The sequence below is a fragment of the Macaca fascicularis genome, chromosome 3 (genome assembly GCF_037993035.2).
Source record: "Macaca fascicularis isolate 582-1 chromosome 3, T2T-MFA8v1.1".
Lineage (NCBI taxonomy): Eukaryota > Metazoa > Chordata > Mammalia > Primates > Cercopithecidae > Macaca > Macaca fascicularis.
This window is the reverse complement of record NC_088377.1, coordinates 45,453,959-45,475,623: the sequence shown is the minus strand read 5'-3', so window position 1 is coordinate 45,475,623 and position 21,665 is coordinate 45,453,959. Positions and strand designations below refer to the sequence as shown.

Sequence of the window (21,665 nt, the reverse complement as noted above, 5' to 3'; positions counted from 1 at the left end):
AAAGAACTGCAAGAAAAACGAAGAAACTAACTATTGTGGATGGACACAAAGATTTTGTTTCTCTTAGCAATTGGAAATCACCTCAACGTCCGATGTGTGGGGATTTGTTAATTGACAGGCCATAAAAAATAAAAGGATAGTCTAGAAGTCTGTTTAATGATATTGAAAAATATCCACCATATATAGTAAAGTGAAACAGGCACTATGCTTAATGTATTTTGTAAATTGGAAAATATATATTTATAGACACAGGACGGCGGTTACAGCGACTGGACCTTACACAATTGTGGGAGCGGGTTACATGGCAGCCAGTGCCAACCTCCACCTCCACAGATATGTCTTCTTACCCACAGTAAACTGGAACTAGGCAGGGAGGGGAATTTTAGGAAATGCAGTCCCAGTTTTGCTAAATTGACACAATACAAATTCACCACATATCAGTAAAAGGCTACAGAGAAATTCACCCAAATGGTTTTAGCAGTAATTACTGGGAGTTGAGTGGATTTAAATTCTCAGTACACAGGTCAGATGTGAGAAAATCAAACAATTTTGATTTTTAATCAAATAAGTCAACCTAATTTTTTAATATAATAAGTCAACCTAATTTTCACTCCAATCCCTCCCATCCTGTCAAGGAGGAAGGAAATTCACCTTCCTTCTTCCCTCCCTCCCTCCCTTTCTCCCTTCGTTCCTTCCTTCTTTCCCTCCTTCCTTCCTTTCTTCCTTCCCTCCCTCCCTTCCCTCCTTTCGTCTTCCCTCCCTCCCTTCCTCCCTCCCTGCCTCCCTTCCATCCTTCTTTCCTCCCTCCCTTCCTCCTTTCCTCCCTCCCTCCCTCCTCGCTCCTCCTTCCTTCTGTCCTTCATCTCACTCTGTTGCCCAGGCTGGAGTGTCGTGGCACAATCATAGCTCACTGTCACCTTGAACTCCTGGGCTCAATGGCTCCTTCTCACCTCAGCCTCTCAAGGACCTGGGACTACAGGCGCACACCACAACACACAGCTAATTAAATTTTTTTTTTGTAGAGATGGGGGTCTTGCTATGTTGCCCAGGCTGGTGTTCAACTCCTAGCCTCAAGTAATCCTCCTTCTTCAGCCTCCCCAAACAGTAGGATTGCAGGCATGAGCCTCTGCACCTGGCAGAAAAATACTGGACTTTTGTACAAATACCTATATTATTCATGAATAAACTTTAAACTGCCCTGAAATTATGGGACTGAAGTGATTAAAATCTTTATCCAAATGAAGACAACTACACTATTACCAAGAGTGTGGCATATTTGACCTACATCTAGATGTGTATATGCATTTTCTTTTCTGAAAATGAATAAAATAACAAAAGATTTCAGTATTGTTGTTATCTATTAAATACCCAGTTAAACTCACTGTTTCTAAATGCACAGGGTGTGGGTTGCCCAAGTCCAGAACAGTCCAGAACAGTCCAGAACAGCCCAGAACAGTTCTCTGGGACATCTAGGTCACAGCGGAGCATGTTTTATTTCCTGAATTCCTCCATCGCGAGAGGTGATTCATGTTTATTAATTAGGTTGGTGCAAAAATTATTGTGGTTTTTGCAATTATTGCAATTATAATATAATTTTGCAATTGTAACTTTTGCACCAGCCTAATAAAAAACCACCTTGGCTGACAAGCTATGGGAATGGTATGGCCGCCAGAAATGACCTTCACAGTGTTCTAAAAAGCAGTGGCTTCCAGTTCAGAAGGGGTTTGCTGCTCTCTGTCTAATGAGTTGGGGTTCTCTTTTCTCCTCCACGTTCTAGGGTTTTGATGCCTCTTAGCATCACCAGCTCTCATTTGGGGAGCAATTATGAATCGTTAGTAAAAGCTCAACTTTTTTAAGAAGCAAAACTAGCAAGAAAATTCAGCATGTCCCGGTTTTCTAGACAGCATGCTTGAAGACCACACCCAGGTGCTTAATAATTTAGCCTTTTGGGCAAGGTTCTCATTAGCGTAGATCGAAAACATGAATAATGCAGGCATTTGTGAATCACACTGCTCGGCGGTGCCCGCACTGGCCAGGAAACACCTGAAGCAGTTGCAGAGGGGCTCAGGGTGACCAGATCCGGTGACTGGGTCATGATGACACCAAATTTGGTTAATGGGAATCCCAGGTCATGTCCGATGGTATCAAACCACAGCCGCTGCCTGCTGCCTTCTGCAGGTCTTTCAAGTCAAATGTCTCATGACAGTCAAAATGCCCGCCAGGAAATCAGACTCTATTTCCCTAGTTCTTTTTTTTTTTTCTGAGAGGGAGTTTCACTCTTGTTACCCAGGCTGGAATGCAACGGCACGATGTAGGCTCACCGCAACCTCCGCCTCCTGGGTTCAAGCAATTCTCCTGCCTCAGCCTCTCGAGTAGCTGGGATTACAGGCATGCGCCACCACGCCTGGCTAATTTTATATTTTTAGTAGAGATGGGGTTTCGCCATGTTGGTCACGCTGGTCTCAAACTCCCGACCTCAGGTGATCCGCCTGGCTCGGCCTCCCAAAGTGCTGGGATTACAGGCATGAGCCACCGTGCCCAGCCTATTTCCTTAGTTCATTTTTCCTCCTTTTTCTTTTTTCTTTTTTTTTTCTTTTCTTTTTTGTTGAGACAAGGTCTCCCTCTGTCACCCAGGCTGGAGTGCAGTGGTGCCATCACAGCTCACAGAAGCCTCAACCTCCTGGGCTCCAGTGATTTCCCCCACCATAGCATCTCCCGTCACCAGTAGCTGGGACCGCAGGCGCGCACCACCATGCCTGGCTAATGCTTTATTTTTTGTAGAGACGGGGGTCTCATCATGTTGCCCAGGCTGGTCTCGAACTCACGGGCTCAAGCGACCCTCCTGCCTCGGCCTCCCAAAGTGCTGGGATTTCAGGCGTGAGCCACAGCACCTGGCCTCCTCTTTTCCCCCCTTGTTCCCCAGATCATTCTTGCATTCCTGATCTCCTTCTCAAACCCCAACATGTCTTCATCCTCAGCCAATGACCTTGCCTTCTCCTTAACTAAGAAACTAGTAACGACTGGAGAGTGTCCCCAAGTTCTCTAGACGACATCGTCCCTCTCCCAGCCTCTGCATCCACTCACTCTGCCTTCCTGCCTTAGCTATAAAATGAACCATCAGGTCGGGTGCGGTCGCTTACGCCTGTAATTCCAGCACTTTGGGAGGCCAAGGCAGGCAGATGATGAGGTCAGGAGTTTGAGACCAGCATGGCCAACATGGTGAAACCCTGTCTCTACTAAAAATACAAAAAATTAGCTGGGCATGGTGATGCATGCCTGTAATCCCAGCTACTCAGAAGGCTGATGCAGGAGAATAGCTTGAACTCAGGAGGTGGAGGTTGCAGTGAGCTGAGATCGTGCCATTGCACTCCAGCCTGGGCGACAGAGCGAGACTCCGTCTCGAGGAAAAAAAAAAAAGAACCATCCACATCCTATCTAACGCCAGCCCCTCCACCATCTAAACTGGATTCCATTCCTGCCACCCTCTCAAGCACATCTCTCCACGTACTCTCCCCTCCCTCTCCCGTGCCATCAATTTCTCTCTCCCTAATAGATCTTTCCCATTAACATAATATTAACTGAAAAAGGGACTGAGGCAGGAGTCCCCATTGACTGAGGTTGATGCAGCAGTTTGAGGACATGCCGGGGAGGAACACCAGCCACGGGAGCATCTGTGACCTGTGCGTTTCCAGAGAGGGTTTGGGAACTTCACTATTTAAAGGGGAAAGAGCAAGCAGGAGGGATAAAGGAAGGGAGGGTAGGCAGAGAGGCAAATGGTCACATTCTCTCAAGGCTCTGATTGGCGATCAATAAATCTACATTTTACATGTCAACGAGGCATTTGTCTCCAGCTCAGGAAATCTACATTTTACATAAGATAAACATGTGAAAAGAGGGAGTAGAGGAGTCCATGGTGCATTCCTCTCAAGCCCAGAGAATCTACTTTTTATGTAAGATTAAACATGTGAAAAGAGGGAGTAGAGGAAAGACTCCGTGATGCGTTCATCTCAAGCCCAGTGAATCTACATTTTACATAAGATAAACATGTGAAAAGAAGGAGTAAAGAGTCCACGATACATTTATCTTGAGCTCAGTAAATCTACATTTTACGTAAGAGACAGTAAACTTGAAAAGAAGTAGTAAAGAGTCTGTAATGCATTCATCGTAAGCCCAGTGAATCTACATTTTATATAAGATAAACATGTGAAAAGAAGGAGTAGAGGAGTCCATGGTGTGCTCATCTCAAGCCCAGTAAATCTACATTATACATAAGATAAACACGAAAAGAGAGAGTAAAGAGTCCGTGATGCATTCATCTTGAGCTCAGTAAATCTACATTTTACATAAGATTAAACATGTGAAAAGAGGGAGTAGAGGAGTCCATGGTGTGTTCATCTCAAGCCCGGTGAATCTACATTTTACATAAGATAAACACGTGAAAAGAAGGAGTAAAGAGTTTATTCTGCATTTATCTTGAGCTCAGTAAATCTGCATTTTACATAAGATAAACATGTGAAAAGCGGGAGTAAAGAGTTTGTGCTGCATTCATCTTAAGCCCAGTGAATCTACATTTTACAGAAGATAAACATGTGAAAAGGAGTAAAGAGTTTATGCTGCATTCATCTTCAGCTCAGTAAATGTACACTTTACATAAGATAAAGTAAACATGTGCAAAGAGGGAGTAGGGGAAATGGGGCCATGCTGCATTTATCTCAGGATAGGTGGAAGGATGATTTATGGTCTTGTGCTTGTCCTATCTATGTGAAAATAAGCTGGTAATTGACATCGTCAGTGTGAGATTTAGCAGAACTTGCTTTTAGGGCTAGTTTATAGGGGCAGATGTATCCTGAAAGAATTAGGGGCTCACTTTGTGAGCAACTTGTGAGGGAGACCATCTGGGAAGATATGTAAACTTCTATCATGGTGGGCACCTGGCTTATGCATGAGGCTAGAACACGGGGTTATGAAAATATAGCTCTCTGTGGCTGGGCATGGTGGCTCACGCCTGTAATCCCAGCACTTTGGGAGGCGAGGGTGGGAGGATCACGAGGTCAGGAGATCGAGACCATCCTGGCTCACATGGTGAAACCCCATCTCTACTAAAAATACAAAAAATTAGCCGGGCATGGTGGTGTGCACCTGTAGTCCCAGCTACTTGGGAGGCTGAGGCAGGAGAATGGTGTGAACCTGGGAGGCGGAGCTTGCAGTGAGCCGAGATTGCGCCACTGCACTCCAGCCTGGGTGAGAGAATGAAACTCTGTCCCCAAAAATAAAGAAAAAAAGAAAATATAGCTCTCTGCTTGGGAACAAAAGGGAAAGCAGCATTGCACGACTGTTTCCAAGCTTGACTTTCTCTTTGGCAGAGTGAGTTTGGGGTCCTGAGACTTTATCATCTTTCACAATACAAACATGCTGGCGTATGGATCCTATCTTTAAAACAAATTTTCAATATGGACAGCAAATGAGCATAGGAAAAGATGCTTAACGTTATTCATCATTAGAGAACGCAGATTCAAGCCACCATGAGGGCCCAGTGGCACACGCCTGTAGTTCCACCCACTCAGGAGACTGAGGCAGGAGGATCACTTGAGCTCAGGAATTTGAGGCTGTAGTGTGCAATGTTCGTGCTTGTGAATAGCCACTGTACTCTAGCCTGGGCAACATAGCAAGACCCTGTCTCTAAAATTTTCTTTTAATTAAAAAAATAGGCCGAGTGTGGTGGCTGATGCTTGCAACTTCAATGCTTTGGGAGGCCGAGGCAGGATGATCACTTGAGCCCAGGAGTTTGAGACCAGCCTGGGCAACATAGCGAGTTCCCATCTCTAACAACAACAATAAATTACAAATAAATAAATAAAACCACAATGAGATGCCAATACCCATTAATGAAAGTGCCCAGAATGAGGAAGGCTGACCCATGCCAGGCATTGGCGAGGGCATGGGAGGAACTGGAACCCTCCTTCCCCGCTAAACTCACTTTCCTCGGAATAACAAATGCATTGCTCAAGTACTGAGCAACTCTCTTGGCTCTCCTTCCACTCTTCAACATGTTTTCCTTCCTGAATGTAAATTTCCTTTGGAAAACACAGTGGAAGTGTCGATCACATGACCCAGATGGTTCTATGCCAACTTCCTCCCCAAGAACTGGGTTTTGTTTTTGTTTTTTTTGAGACAGAGTTTCGTTTCTTATTGCCCAGGTTGGAGGGCAATGGTGCAATCTCGGCTCACCGCAACCTCTGCCTCCTGGGTTCAAGCCATTCTCCCGCCTCAGCCTCCCGAGTAGCTGGGATTACAGGCATGCAGCACCAAGCCTGGCTAATTTTGTATTTTCAGGAGAGACGGGGTTTCACCATGTTGGTCAGGTTGGTCTTGAACTCCTGACCTCAGGTGATCCACCCGCCTCGGCCTCCCAAAGTGCTAGGATTACAGGCGTGAGCCACCGCGCCCAGCCAGAACTGGGATTCTTAAAGCTCACCTGCGTCCCATCCTGCTAAAAACCAGCCACAATTATAACCACCATCACCTGTGGCACACACATTTGGTGTCAGCATTAGTGAGCCACCTCCAGGCTACCACATTTGAGGACTTCTTGCCAAGAAGTTCTCCAGCAGTTTTCACCCAAAACCTGTTCTTGCTGTTTTTGCTATCTGGCCAACTCTGTGGTCACTAAATCAATGTTTCAGTTTTTGAGCAGGGGCAAAAATATATATAGATATATAGATAGATATAGATACAGATATAGATACATATCGGGATCTGCATATCCCAAACTGCTTAGGCACGTGTGAAATGCTATAGCTGAAAAGAAACAAAATGCTACAGGACGCTGATTTTTTCATGAACAAGAAATGTGAGCGGCTCCGTCTCAACTTACGGATGAGCTGGAGGCAACATTTAATGAAGACTTAAGTGAGTTAATTAAGGAGAAACTGCAACTAAACCGCACATAATGAGAGAGGCGGCATCTCTGGCTCCAGGGTCCCGTATTTTTATCTGTCTGCACTTGTCCATGATGTGGGTTCTCTGGCGGGGCGGGGGTCTCCCTCTATTGGTCAGACGTCCCCATGAGATTCAGACCCCAGGAAAAACCATCCAATAAAAAAACACTGGCCGGGCGCGGTGGCTCAGACTGTAATCCCAGTACTTTGGGAGGCCGAGGTGGGCGGATCACGAGGTCAGGAGATCGAGACCATCCTGGCTAACATGGTGAAACACCATCTCTACTAAAAAATACAAAAAATTAGCCGGGCGTGGTGGTGGGCGCCTGTAGTCCCAGCTGCTCGGGAGGCTGAGGCAGGAGAATGGCGTAAACCCGGGAGGCGGAGCTTGCAGTGAGCTGAGATCGCGCCACTGCACTCCAGACTGGATGACAGAGCGGGACTCTGTCTCAAAAAAACAAACAAAAAAAAGCTTCAAGACCTGGGACAGATGTCGGAGTTGAATTCAGAGGATTGTTCCAAAGCCTCAAGAACTCTCATGTTGGCCAGGTGCAGTGGCTCACGATTGGAATCCCAGCACTTTGGGAGGCCGAGGTAGAAGGATTGCTGCAGGCCAGGAGTTTCAGACCAGCCTGAGCAGCATAGTGAGACCCCATGTCTACAAACGTTTAAAAAGTTAGCTAGGCCTGGTAGTGCCTGCCAGTAGTTCCAGCTACCTGGGAGGCTGGGGTGGGAGGATTCCTTGAGCCCAGGAATTCACGACTGCAGTGAGCTACTATTGTGCCACTGCACTCCAGCCTGGGCAACAGAGCGAGAACCTGTCTCCAAAAAATAATAATTTTAAAAAACCCTCATGTTCTTATCTAGATATGACCTTGAATGGATAGAAAAGAAGCTCAGGAGACAGGAGATCCCATCCTGCCTTTGGCTTTTCTAGCTGTCTGACCTGGGGAAATTGACTTAATCTCTTAGAACATCAGTTTTCTTATTTTTATTTTATTTATTTATTTTTTTTTTTGAGAGACAGAGTCTGGCTCTGTGCCCCAGGCTGGAGTACAGTGGTGTGATCTTGGCTCACCGCAACCTCCACCTCCTGGGTTCAAGCAATTCTCATGCCTCAGCCCCCTGAGTAGGTGGGATTACAGGCCCATACCACCATGCCCAGCTAATTTTTGTATTTTTAGTAGTGATGGGGTTACACCATTGCTACATTTCACCTGGCCATCGTTAGCCAGGCTGGTTTTGAACTGCTGACCTCAAGGGATCCACCCACCTTGGTCTCTCCAAGTGCTGGGATTACAGATGTGAGCCACCATGCCCAGCCTGATGTCAGTAAATTCTTTTTACCAACCCTGCAATCGACCACTTCCTGGTGCTGGGGCTCTGAGACCTTGCTCACCTCAAGTGATCCACCTGCCTCGGCCTCAGGAAGTGCTGAGATTACAGGTGTGAGCCACCACGCCCAGTGAGTTTTCTTTTTTCTTTCTTTTTTTTTCTTTTGAGACGGAGTTTCGCTCTCCTTGCCCAGGCTGGAGTGCCATGAGGCGATATTGGCTCACTGCAACCTCCGCCCTCCAGGTTCAACCAATTCTCCTGCCTCAGCCTCCTGAGTAGCTGGGATTACAGGCATGTGCCACCATGCCTGGCTAATTTTTGTATTTTTACTAGAGACAGGGTTTCACCTTGTTGGACAGGATGGTCTCAAACTCCTGACCTCGTGATTCGCCCGTCTCAGCCTCCCAAAGTGCTGGGATGACAGGTGTGAGCCATCATACTTACCCATAATGTGCTCATATTTTCATTTACCTTCTTGAACATATCAAACAGTTATAGTAGCTGTTTTAATCTATTAATTCTATCTTTGTCATTTCATTTCATTGGTTTTTCTCTTCTTCCTGGGGTATAATCCTTGCTTCTTGGCATACCTGGTGATTATTATTTTTTAGAGACAGGATCTTGCTGTGTCGCCCAGACTGGAGTGCAGTGGTGCCACCATAGCTCCCTGCAGCCTCAACCTCCCGGGCTTCAGTGATCCTCCCACCTCAGCCTCTCAACTGGCTGGGTCTACACGTGTGCACCACCTCCCCTGGCTAATTTTTTAGTTTTACTTTTGTAGAGATGATGTTGCCCAGTCGGGTCTTGAACTCCTGGCCTCAGGCTGTCCTCCTGCCTCAGCCTCCCAAAGTGCTGGGATTATAAGTGTGAGCCAACACTTCCTGCCATCCCTGGTATTTACTGGATACCAGGTATTGTGAATTTTACCTGGTTGGGCGCTGAATATTCTTCTGTTTAAAAAATATATTCTTGAGCTTTGTTCTGGGACATGGTTAAGTGACTTGGAAATAGCATAATCCTTTTTCTTTCCTTTTTTTTTTTTTTTTGAGAGGGAGTCTCAGTCTGTCACCCAGGCTGGACTGCAGTGGCACAATCTCGACTCACTGCAACCTCTGCCTCCCGGGTTCAAGCGATGCACCCACCTCAGCCTCCCGAGTAGCTGGGACTACAGGTGCGCACAACCAAGCCTGGCTAATTTCTGTATTTATAGTAGAGAGGGGGTTTCACCAAGTTGGCCAGGCTGGTCTCAAACTCCTGACCTCAGGTGATCCGCCTGCCTCAGCCTCCCAAAGTGCTGCGATTCCAGGCATGAGCCGCCGTGCCCAGGCGTGTGATCCTTTTGAGACTTGCAAAACTAGAGCAACCCTTAGTCTGGGGCCAATTCTGCCACCCCACGAAGGCAATGCCCCTCTGAACGCGTGACTCAATGCCCCAGGTATTATGAGGCTTTTCACTTTGCCTGCTGGGAACACGAACGGTTCCCAGCTTTTTGTGGACTTTGGAATGATTCTGCCTGTTTCTATTGTGTGATTCTTTCCCCTGGTCTTGCTTGGGTAATTTCCTCCCGTGCATGAGCTGACCCAACTGAGCTCCAGTCAAGAGGTATCCTTCGCAAAGCGCCAGACTTTGTTTTTTTGCACATCTCTCCCGCGGGATTCCATCCTGCAAATTCCAGCTGCTTTGGCCTGCTCCAACTTTTTTATTTTTTTTGGAGACGGAGTCTCACTTTGTGGCCCAGGCTGGAGGGCAGTGGCGTGATCTTGGCTCACTGCAACCTCCACCTCCCAGGTTCAAGTGATTCTTGTGCTTCAGCCTCCTGAGTAGCTGGGATTACAAGCATGCACCACTACGCCCAGCTGAATTTTCTGTATTTTTAGTAGAGACAGGTTTTCAGCATGTTGGCTAGGCTGGTCTCGAACTCCTGACCTCAAATGATCCACCCACCTCAGCCTCCCAAAGTGCTTGGATTACAGGTGTGAGCCACCGCACCTGGCCAGGCCTGCTCACACTTTCAGCTCTGTCTCCTGCACTCAGGGAGACCACTGGGCTCTGCCCGGCTGCCCTCCTTCCGCGGCACCTGGAAACATTTGCCTCATTGGTTTCTCCTGTGCCAGGGATCATGGTCTTCAGTGCCGCCTATTGACTGGTGTCGAAAAACTCCCTTTTCATAGGTATTGTACAGTTTTGTAGGTATTTAAGGCCAGAGGGTTAATCCATCTTGGCCATAAGTTGGGGAAGTCTCCACAATTTTTAAAACATTTTGGGAGGCTGAGGTGGGAAGATTGCTTGAGGTAGGAGTTAGAGACCAGCTTCAACACAGCAAGACCCCCCCGTCTCTACAAGGAAATAAAAATACTAAAATTAGCCGGGCGTGACAATGTATGCCTATAGTCTCAGCTACTCGGGAGGCTGAGGTGGGAGGATTGCTTGAGCCCAGGAGATCAAGGCTGAGTGAGCCATGTTCACACCACTGCACTCCAGCCTGGGTGACAGACTGAGACCTTGTCTCAAGAAAAAAATAAAACATTTTAAGTTCCTGGAAGGGTGAGTTAAAGGCTATATAAAGAATTACAGCTTTTTTAAAATCACATTCCCAAATTATTGGTCAAAAGGGAGCAGTGGGCCAGGTGTGGTGGCTCATGCCTGTAATCCCAGCACTTTGGGAGGCCGAGGTGGGTGGATCACCTGAGGTCAGGAGTCTGAGACCAGTCTGGCCAACATGGCAAAACCCCATCTCTACTGAAAATACAAAAATTAGCCGGGCGTGGTGGTGCGCACCTGCAATCCCAGCTATTCAGAAGGCTGAAGCAGGAGACTCGCTTGAAATGGGGAGGCAGAGGTTGCAGTGAGCCAAGTCGGCGCCTCTGCACTCCAGCCTGGGTGACAGAGCAAGACTCCATCTCAAAAAAAAAAAAAAAAAAAATTAAAGCTTTTGGTGGCTCACGCCTATAATCCCAGCACTTTGGGAGACTGAGGTGGGCAGATCGCTCAAGCTCAGGAGTCCAAGACCAGCCTGGGCAATGTGATGAAACCCCATCTCTACAAAAAATATAAAAATTAGCCAGCCATGGTGGCTCACACCTGTAATCCCAGCTACTCAGGAGGCCGAGGTGGGATGATCGCTTGAGCCTGGAAGGATGAGGCTGCAATGAGCCCTGATTGTGCCACTGTACTCCAGCCTATACAGCAGAGAAAGACCCTTCCCAAAAATGAAAACAAACTGCTGTTTCACGTGTTTTGTACAGTTGTAGGTATTTAAGGCAAGAAGGGGAGATGTCCACAGTTTCTGTAAACGTTTCAAGTTCCTGGAAGGGGAAGTGTGGGTTAGAGGCTATAATAAGTATTAGGGTTTTTGATAATAAGAAAATATGGGCTAAGCATCATGGCTGTAATCCCAGCACTTTGGGAGGCCGAGGTGGGTGCATCACTTGAGGTCAGGAGTTCGAGACCAGCCTGGCCAACATGATGAAACCCCATCTCTACTAAAAATACCAAAAAAAATTAGCCAGGTGTGGTGATGGGTGCCTGTAATCCTAGCTACTCAGGAGACTGAGGCAGAAGAATCGCTTGAACCCAGGAGGAGGAGGAGGTTACAGTGAGCTGAGATCATGCCATTGCACTCCAGCCTGGGCAACAAGAGCAAAACTCCACCTCAAAAAAAAAAAAATAAAATAAAATAAAAAGTGCATATATGTGTGCATGCAACAGAATACAGAATATTTATTTCCAGAGGAACCCTGGCTGCTCCAGGCTCCTCGGTTTGTCCTGTTTTGTGGGCATGAATTACGCAGCTGCCTATAGATGTCACCAGAGGAAGGCACGTTGGAGGGAATAAAAATCCCAGAATGAGAACCACAGCACCACGGCAGAGGGCCAGAGCATGAGTGAAAGGCCCCATGTCAAACGCAGAAGCGGGTTTTGTTTTAAATCACGACATCTAATGGCTCACACCTGCAATCCCAGCATTTTGGGAGTCTGAGGTGGGAAGATGGCTTGAGTCCAGGAGTTGGAGACCAGCCTAGGCAACATAGCGAGACCCTGTCTCTACCAGAAATAAAAAAAACTTGGGTGTGTGGCATGCATCCATGGTTCCAGCTACTCGGGAGGCTGAGGCAGGAGGATCGCTTGATCCCAGGAGTTTGAGGCTGCAGCGAGCTCTGATCCCACCACTGCACTCCAGCCTGGGTAACAGAGTGAGACCCTGTCTCAAGTAAAAAATAAAATAAAATAAAAAATAAAATTAAAATAAATAAATAAAATGAAATAGTAAAATAAAATAACATCAACCCACAGAACCCAAATCTTCCCCCAGGGTAGAGTGACACCCTCACTGAAACAAACACGACCATCAGCAGCCAAATTAAACGTGGGCCAAGGGGAGAGTGCATAAGGAAAGATTCGGTTATGCTCATGGATTTGGACCAGTTTAGTTGAGGTCAATTTTTTCAGATTTTTCTTTTCCAAAGCTGGTTCTGGAGCGGAGTTCAGGAGCACGCTCTTCACAAAGAGGCTCTCTGTGGGTCGGCCCTGCTGGGCGGGATTTCATTAACGTCACCAACCTCATTCTCCAAGATGCTGAATATGCAGCATCGATCAGCGACGGAGATTCGCGGTCTCGTGAAGTCAGCTTTCTGGTGAAGGAGAAAAGAAACACAAATAAACAAGCAAATAAACGCCCGGGGCGGAAACAAGATGGCGTGAGAGTCCGGTTCCTTGAACTCACGTTCTTTTTTTTCTTTTATTTTCCTTTTATTTTCTGAGACAGAGTTGCACGCTGTCGCCCAGGCTGGAGTACAAAGGCACGATCTCAGCTCACTGCAAGCTCCGCCCCCCAGGTTCAAGCGATTCTCCTGCCTCAGCCTCCTAAGTAGCTGGGATTAGAGGCACCTGCCACCATGCCGGGCTAATTTTTGTATTTTTAGTAGAGATGGGGTTTTACCATGTTGGTCAGGCTGGTCTCGAACTCCTGACCTCAAGTGACCCACCCGCCTTGGCCTCCCAAAGTGCTGAGATTAGAGGCGTGAGCCACCACACCCAGCCAAGCTCACGTTCTCGAGTCACTGTCTGTCCTTTATAGAGAAGCAGTTTGGAGATTTCATCATATGTGTCTGAGGCCGGGTGCTATGGCTCACACCTGTAATCCCAGTAATCCCAACACTTTGGGAGGCTGAGATGGGAGCACTGCTTGAGCCCAATAGTTTGAGGTAAGCCTGGGCAACATAGTGAGGCTCTATCTCTTAAAAAAAAATAAAAAATTAGCCAGGTGTGGTGGTGCATGCCTGTGGTCCCAGCTACTTGGGAGGCTAAGGCAGGAGGACCACTTGAGCCCAGGAGGTTGACGGTGCAGTGAGCCATGATTGCATCACTGCATTCAGCCTGGGTAACAGAGCAAGACCTTGTCTCAAAATAAAATAAAATAAAATAAATTGTCTGAATCTCTTTTTGGCAAAGCAATCTGACAATGTTCCTTGTTTCAGAGAATCAATAATATTTTCTGAAAAAATCAAGCTTATTTTCAACCTAAAAGCCAACTCTCTCTCTCTCACAGGGGAATACTGTGCGTGATGATCACTGCAATGTGTGTGTGTGTGTGTGTGTGTGTGTGTGTGTGTGTGTGTGTGTGTATGTTAAAGACTGCTTTGTCATGCAGACTACAGCTACAGCCTCACCTCTCTGTAATTTACTGTGGATATTTTGCATTATGTAGGCAGCACCCTGTACACAACAGGAGATTTGTCGGGGGGAATAAATTCCAGTCCCAACTCAGATGTGCTATAAACTGGCTGACCTCAGAGGAACCTTGTTATCTTGCTGAGCCCAGGTTTTCTCAACTACAACCATAATAATAAGACTTTGCCTCTAAGTTCAGCATGGGGAATAATGACCGTATGAAAATATAGACTCAGCCTGGGCAACATCGTGTGACACCTGTCTCTGCCACAAATTTAAAGATTAGCCAGGCACAGCGGCTCACGCCTGTAATCCCACTGCTTTGGGAGGTAGGGCAGGAGGAATGCTGGAGGCAAGGAGTTTGAGACCAGCCTGGGTAACACAGTGAGACCCCATCTCTGCAAAAAAGTTACAAAGTTAGTGGGGCGTGATAACGTATGCCCGTAGTCCCAGCTACTTGGAGGCTAAGGCAGGAGGATCACTGGAGCCCAGAAGTTCGAGGCTGCAGTGAGCTATAATCGCACCACTGCACTCCAGCCTGGGTGACAGAGCAAGACTATGTTGCCTCTGCTGGTCTCGAGACACCCATGTAGTCTGCTGTCCACTCCATGTAGGATGCAGTTACATTGATAATCTTCATTGTTTTACAGATGGGGAAATTGAGGCTTGAATGATTTACCCAAAGTTAGCAAATGTAGAGCTGAGACTTGAAGCAAGCTGACTCTGGCATGTCCATCTTAACTCCCTGGAGACAAGGAGCTCAGAATCCAGTGGCCTGGCTGCCGCCAGGAGTGAGGAATGGGGAAAAAAAATTGCAACCTGGCTCACTCTTTTGTCTCCGAGGCAAGAAAGAGGCAGAAATGGATGTTTCAAGATGTTGTTGTTGTTATTATTATTATTATTATTGAGGCAGCATCTCACTCTGTCTCCCAGGCTGGAGTGCTGTGGTGCAATCTTGGCTCACTGCAACCTCCACTTCCCAGGCTCCAGCAATCCTGGCACCTCAGCCTCCTGAATAGTTGGGACTGCAGGCACGTGCAACCATGTCTGGATAATTTGTTTTGTAGAGATGGGGTTTCACCATGTTGCCCAGGCTGGTCTCGAACTCCTGAGCTCAAGTGATCTGCCTGTCTCGGCCTCCCAAAGTGCTGGGATTACAGGCATGAACCACCATGCCCAGCCAAGACATTATTCTTTTGTAAACATAGTTGCTCTTAGCATATGGTTCTCAACTAATGGGCGTGTGTGTGTTTGTGTGTGTGTGTGTGTGTGTGTGAAGTTCTCTCTGGAAAACTTTTCTCTGGGAGAAAATTCTAGATTTCACTGTTTTACATTTCAAAGTTGCCAGTTTGTTAAAAAAATCAGGCTGAGAAGGAACACATTAGGACAAACATGTGACAGACTGTCATTAAAGCAAGCAAGACCAAGGATGGAATTTTACAGACTTTGCAGAGAATTCTTGGATCAACCCATGGACGCGGCGGCTGATTTTAACAGGAGCTGCAAAGAGAGTCTAATCCCTTTTGTCACAAATGCATCTGGGTCCAGAGCCCGATTTCCTGCTGCCCTTGGGGGACTTTTTAATCATTTTTTTCCTCCAAGCTTAGAGTATACATCAAATCCCAGGTCCACGCTGACCCCCACTCTGGGCTGGAAGGGCCTGACCTCTCCCAAGAGAGTGGGGGTGGAAGAGAAGCTGGGAAATACAAAGTCATTTGATGGGTGTGACACTGGGCACAGGTTGACCATCAAGCCAGGGAGGGGGCCTTTATGCCCGAAAGTGTCTGAGCCTGTTCCAGGGATGGGGTGAACCACTCCTGTACCCACCCAGGCTTGCCTAGGTGTGCTGTGTGCCGAGGAAGCTTCAGGGAAGAGAGACGGAGGACAGAGAGAGTTTGGATGTCCAGGAGTTGTTCAGTAAAGCGAACGGAAAGCGAATGTTCCAGTCTGGGAAAGTCAAATCACATGAGAGAGGAAAGCCGATTGTCACGGAAGGTTGAGGGCCAGGGCTATAGAAGGGAAAACCCCATGCTCAAAATCCTGGTCAGTGCGTGTCCACCTTAATGAGTGCGTGTCCACCTTCCTCCACTGTGGGGCCAGCGAAGGGCCAGAGCCCCGGCTGGGAGGGGATCCTACACTTGCTTTTTTTTTTTTTTTTTTTTAAATTGTGGTAAAATATGCGTAACATAAAATTTGCCATTTTAGCTATTTTTGAGGGTACAATTCAGTGGCATTTACTACATCAAAAATATTGTGCAACCGGGCTAGGCATGGTGGCTCACGCCTGTAACACCAGCCCTTTGGGAGGCCGAGGCAGGCAGGAGGTCAGGAGTTCAAGACCAGCCTGGCCAACGTGGCAAATCCCCATCTCTACTGAAAATACAAAAATTAGCTGGGCGTGGCAGTGCGCACCTATAATCTCAGCTACTCAGGAGGCTGAGGCAAGAGAATTGCTTGAACCCAGGAGGCGGAGGTTGCGGTGAGCTGAGATCACACCACTGCACTCCAGTTTGGGTGATAGAGCGAGACTCCATCTTAAAAAAGAAAAAAAAAGAGAGAGATAAAAAAAATATTGTGTAACCGTCACCACCATCCATCTCCAGAACTCTTCCATCTTCCCAAACTGAAACTGTCCCCATTAAACCCTCACTCTCCATCCCCATGACCCCCAGGCTCTGATAACCAGTATTTCACTTTTTTACTGTCTCTATCAGTTTGACTATTCTAGGTACCTTATATAAGTGGAATCATGCTGTATTTGCCTTTTTTTTTTTAAACGGAGATTTGCTCTTGTTGTCCAAGCTGGAGTGCAGTGGCGTGATCTCAGCTCACTGGAACCTCCGCCTCCCATGTTCAAGCGATTCTCCTGCCTCAGCCTCCCGAGTAGCTGGGATTACAGGAGCGCACCACCACACCTGGCTAATTTTTTTGGATTTTTAGTAGAAACGGGGTTTTGCCATGTTAGCCAGGCTGTTCTTGAACTCCTGACCTCAGGTGATCCGCCTGCCTCAGCCTTCCAAAGCGCATGAGCCACTGTGCCCAGCCTTTTCGTCGTTTTTCTGAGACGGAGTCTCACTCTGTCACCCAGGCTGGAGTGCAGTGGCGCAACGTTGGGTCACTGCAACCTCTGCCTCCTGGGTTCAAGTGATTCTCACGCTTCAGCCTCCCAAGTAGCTGGGATTACAGGTGTGCGCCACCACACTCAGCTAATTTTTTGTATTTTATTAGAGATGGAGTTTCACCATGTTGGCCAGGCTGGTCTCAAACTTCTGACCTCAAGTGATCCACTTACCTTGGCCTCCAAAGTTCTGGGATTACAGGTGTGAGCCACAGCACCTGGCCATATTTGCCTCTTTGTGACTGACTTATTTCCTCCCATCCCCTCCCTCCCTTCCTTCCCTTACTTTCTTTTCTTCTTCTTATTCTTTTTTTTTAAATTTTTTTGAGACAGGGTTTGCTTTGTCCCCCAGGCTGGAGTGCAGTGGCATGATCTCTGCTCACTGCAACCTCCGCCTCCCTGGCTCAAGCAGTCCTCCCACCTCTGCCTCTCTAGTAGCTGGGACTACAGGAACACACCACCACACTTGGCTTTTAAATTTTTTGGTAGAGATGAGGTCTCACTGTATTGCTCAGGCTGGTCTTGAATTCTTGAGCTCAAGTGATCCTCCTACCTCAGCCTCCCAAAGTGCTGGGATTACAGGTGGGAGCCCCTGCACCCAGTTGTGACTGTCTGATTTCACTGAGCATTATGTCCTCAAGGTTCATCCATGCAGCAGCAGGTGTCAGCATTTTATTTCCTTTTTAGGGCTGCATAATATTTCATTGTGTGGATAGACCACATTTTGTTTATCTATTCATTGGTAGGTGGACTCCTGGGTTACTTCTACCTCTTGGCTATTGTGAATAATGCTGCTATGAACATGGGTGTACAAATATCTGTTAAGGATGGGTACAGTGGCTCATGCCTGTAATCCCAGCACTTTGGGAGGCTGAGGTGGGAGGATTGCTGGAAGCCAGGAGTTTGAGACCAGCCTGGCCAACATAGCAGGTCCCCATCTCTACAAAAAACAAAAAACTTAGCTGGGCATGGTGAGGAATGCCTGTAGTCCCAGCTACTTGAGAGGCTGAGGCAAGAGAATTGCTTTAGCCTGGGAGGCTGAGGCTGCAGTGAGCTATGATCTAGCCACTGCACTCCAGCCTAGGGGACAGAGTGAGACTCCATCTCAAAAAAAAAAGGTTAAAAAAATCCCACAAATATCAGCTGGAATCCCTGCTTTCAATTCTTTGGAGCATCTACCTAGAAGTGGAATTGCTGGATCTACTTTTTTTTTTTTTTTGAGACAGAGTCTTGCTCTGTCACCCAGGTTAGAATGCAATGCCAGGATCTCAGCTCACTGCAACCTCTGTCTCCCAGGTTCAAGAAGCAATTCTCATGCCTCAACCTCCTGAGTAGCTGGGGCTACAGGCGCCCACCACCACGCTTGGCTCATTTTTGTATTTTTAGTAGAGACAGGGTTTTACCATGTTGGCCAGGCTGGTCTCGAACTCCTCACCTCAAGTGATCCACCCAGTTCAGCCTCCCAAAGCGCTGGGATTACAGGCATGAGCCACTGTGCCCGGCCTACTTTTGTTTTTGAAGTGGGTTGGGCTGGGCCTGGGTTGCTCAAATCCCAGTATAGCACCGGCATAGGATATATCACTGTCCTCAGTTCCCAGCACCTGGGTCTCCTCGGCTGTGAAAAGGGACAGTGATAATAGTGGCAATCACAGGGTTGTTGTGAGAGATACTTACGATTTTGTAGAAACACCCACGCAGGCTGGGCGTGGCGGCTCACATCTGTAATCCCAGCACTTTGGGAGGCCGCGGCGGGAGGATCACTTGAGTGCAGGAGTTCAAGACCAGCTAGGGCAACACAGTGAGATCTTGTCACTACAAAAAATGTATAAATTGGGCGGGCGTGGTGGTGTGCACCTGTAGTCCAAGCCACTCGGGAGGCTGAGGTGGTAGGACTGCTTGAGCCTGGGAGGCAGGAGGTCGAGGCTGCAGTGAGCTGTGATTGCGCCACTGCCTTCTAGCCGGGGCGACAGAATGAGACTCTGTCTTAGGAAAAAAAAAAGAAAAAAAAAGAAAAATTATGACTTCAAGACCCAAGGAAATTGCCTGTTAATTTTTAAAAATAATCTCTTAAATAAACAATTTAAAAGCGAAACACCCACGTATTGTGCACATTGAATGGTGCCTGGCACCTGCTCAGCTTTGAATCATTTCTGCCATGATGGTGCCATCAAACCCCCAGGGAAGGGGAAGCAGGCGTCCTCACGGCCACCAGGGGGCGCCGCTGCCACGGCTCTGAGTCCCAGCTGGGCCAGGCTGGCATCTCCACTGCCCATCACCTCCCACCATTGTCCCCTCCGTCTTCAGGCTGGGCCTCCACTTTCTCCTCTCACCCACTCTGCTATTACTCCACGCTCCCATCCTTCCTACGTCCTTACTTTCACCCAGGATCAGAAAGTGCCCCACAGTGTCCAGGCCACATCACCTTGTCCCATGACCTATGTCCCTTCCCTCCCAAGGGAAGCTTCAGCCCATACCTTGCGCCATTTATCCGGCCCAAGGGCTCTCCCTCCGCAGGTAATGACCTTGTCCCTTCTATCTCTGGATGGTTCCTCTGAGGGTCAGGTGAGGTCATGTGTGGGGAAGTCGCTCATAGAGACACACCAGGGTCTGGTGCAACGGCTCACACCAGTAATCCCAACACTTTAGGAGGCCAAGACAGGAGGATCACTGGAGGCCAGGACTTCAAGACCACCCTGGGAACAATGGCAAGATCCCATCTCCACAAATAACTTAAAAATGAGCTAGGTGTTGAGGCATGAACTTGTAATCCCAGCCACTCAGGAGGCTGAAGTGGGAGGATCGTTCGAGGCCAGGAGTTTGAGGCTGCAGTGAGCTATGCTCGTGCCACTGCACTCCAGCCCGGGTGACAGAATGAGACCCTGTCTCAAAAATAAATAGGCAAATAAAAATTAGCCAGGTGGGGTGACACAAGCCTATAATTCCAGCACTTTGGGAGGTGGAGGCAGGAGGATTGCTCGAGGTCAGGAGTCTGAGACCAGCCTGGGCAACATCTCTATAAAAAAATTCAAAACTGAACCAGATGTGGTGGTGGGCACCTATAGTCCCAGCTACTCAGGAGGCTGAGGCGGGAGGATCACTTAAGGCCCGGAGTTCAAGGCTGCAGTGAGCTATGACTGCACCACTGCACTCCAGCCTAGATCACAGAGTGTAACTGTGTCTCTAAAACAAAACAAAACAAGACAAAACCACAGCCCGGAGGTGGTGGCAGCGTTGGGACAGCTGCAGTGAGCCTCAGGCCAGAGGCCCATGCCTTCCTCAGGAGCTCTGAGGAGTCCTTCCTGGTCAGAACGCACTCTGGGAATTGCACTTTTCCAGCAGGGCTGGTGAGGTGTCCACAGGCTTGAGCAGACCTGGCCCCCGGAAGAGAGGCCTGTGGGCATCGAGGCCAACTCTAAAGGGGTAGCTGCATTTGTAGCCCAGCTCCTGGGCACTTACTAGGCCCGAATGTGGGCTCCGCGTGGCCAGAGAATTGGAAAATGCAGATTGTTTTTTCACAGGAAATCTCCAAATGTTTGAATATTGGCAGTTAGTTACAATTATTTTCAAACTCTTCATGGGCCAGTCAAGGCAATCTACAGCTGGGCTTGGCCTGTGGGTACCATTTTGCAGCCTCTGATGGAAGCTTCTTTTTGTTTTGTTTTTGAGACAGAGTCTTGCTCTGTCGCCCAGGCTGGAGTGGAGTGGTGCAATCTCGGCTCACTGTAAACTCCGCCTCCCGGGTTCACGCCATTCTCCTGCCTCAGCCTCCTGAGTAGCTGGGACTACACGCGCCCATCACCATGCCCGGCTCATTTTTTGCGTTTTTGGTAGAGACGGGGTTACACCGTGTTAGCCAGGATGGGCTTGATCTCCTGACCTCGTGATCCGCCCGCCTAGGCCTCTCAAAGTGCTGGGATAACAGGCGTGGGCCACCACGCCCGGTCGATGGAAGCTTCTTGAAGACACTGGTCAGTGCTAATGGTCAATGCCTTGTAGCACTGACTACAGGGATAACCTGAATTTTAAGCTGCCCCAGTGATCTTTATTTTATTTTTATTGTTAATGTTTTAATTTTTTTTTAGGGGCAGGGTCTTGCTGTGGTGCCCAGGCTGCAGTGCAGTGATGTTATCATAGCTCACTGCAGCCTTGACCTCCTGGGCTCATGCAATCCTCCCGACTCAGCCTCCTGAGTAGCTGGGACCACAGGAACTTGCAAACATGCTAGGCTAATTTTTTAATTTTTGGGGGGTGTGTGTGGGGGCTTGGTTCTCACTGTGTTGCCCAGGCTAGCCTCAAACTCCTGGCCTCAAGCAATCCTCCCTCCTCTGCCTCCCAAAGTGCTGGGATTATAGAGCTGAGTCACTGTGCCCGGCTGAGCCTCACTCCTTCTCATGGAAGACTTTTTGTCCGAGCACTGATAGACACTTGGTAACCCCATTATAGCGTGGGCACTGGGCTCTTATAAACAGGGGGCATCATATTCTCTCCTTGGTCACCAGGATGACATTTCTGGGTGCACACAAGAAATGTCAACTGTGCTGGGTGTGATGGCTCATGCCTGTAGTCCCAGCTCCTTGGGAGGTTGAGGTGAGGGGATCGCTCGA

The 21,665-nt window shown here is 48.0% G+C and overlaps 1 protein-coding gene across 20 annotated transcripts in view; it reads right to left on the bottom strand.

Annotated features, from left to right (window-relative positions):
* Positions 1 to 12,723: 12,723 nt before the first annotated feature.
* LOC102138097 (uncharacterized) overlaps positions 12,724 to 21,665 on the bottom strand; it is an 82,093-nt gene continuing 73,151 nt past the window's right edge. For 5 of the 20 annotated variants that reach the window (XR_012432196.1, XR_012432199.1, XR_012432190.1 and 2 more), the window contains 2 exons: positions 18,736 to 19,044; positions 12,724 to 12,904 (listed from right to left, as the gene is read on the bottom strand). Coding sequence is in view for 5 of the 20 variants with exons in the window: in XM_074034391.1 (XP_073890492.1) it covers positions 18,461 to 18,846 (386 nt within the window). In the remaining 15 variants the exon portion in view is untranslated. Of the gene's footprint in view, positions 12,905 to 18,313; positions 19,045 to 21,665 lie in introns of those variants that run through there. The other 15 variants (XM_074034391.1, XM_065541634.2, XR_012432197.1 and 12 more) reach the window with 11 other exon arrangements.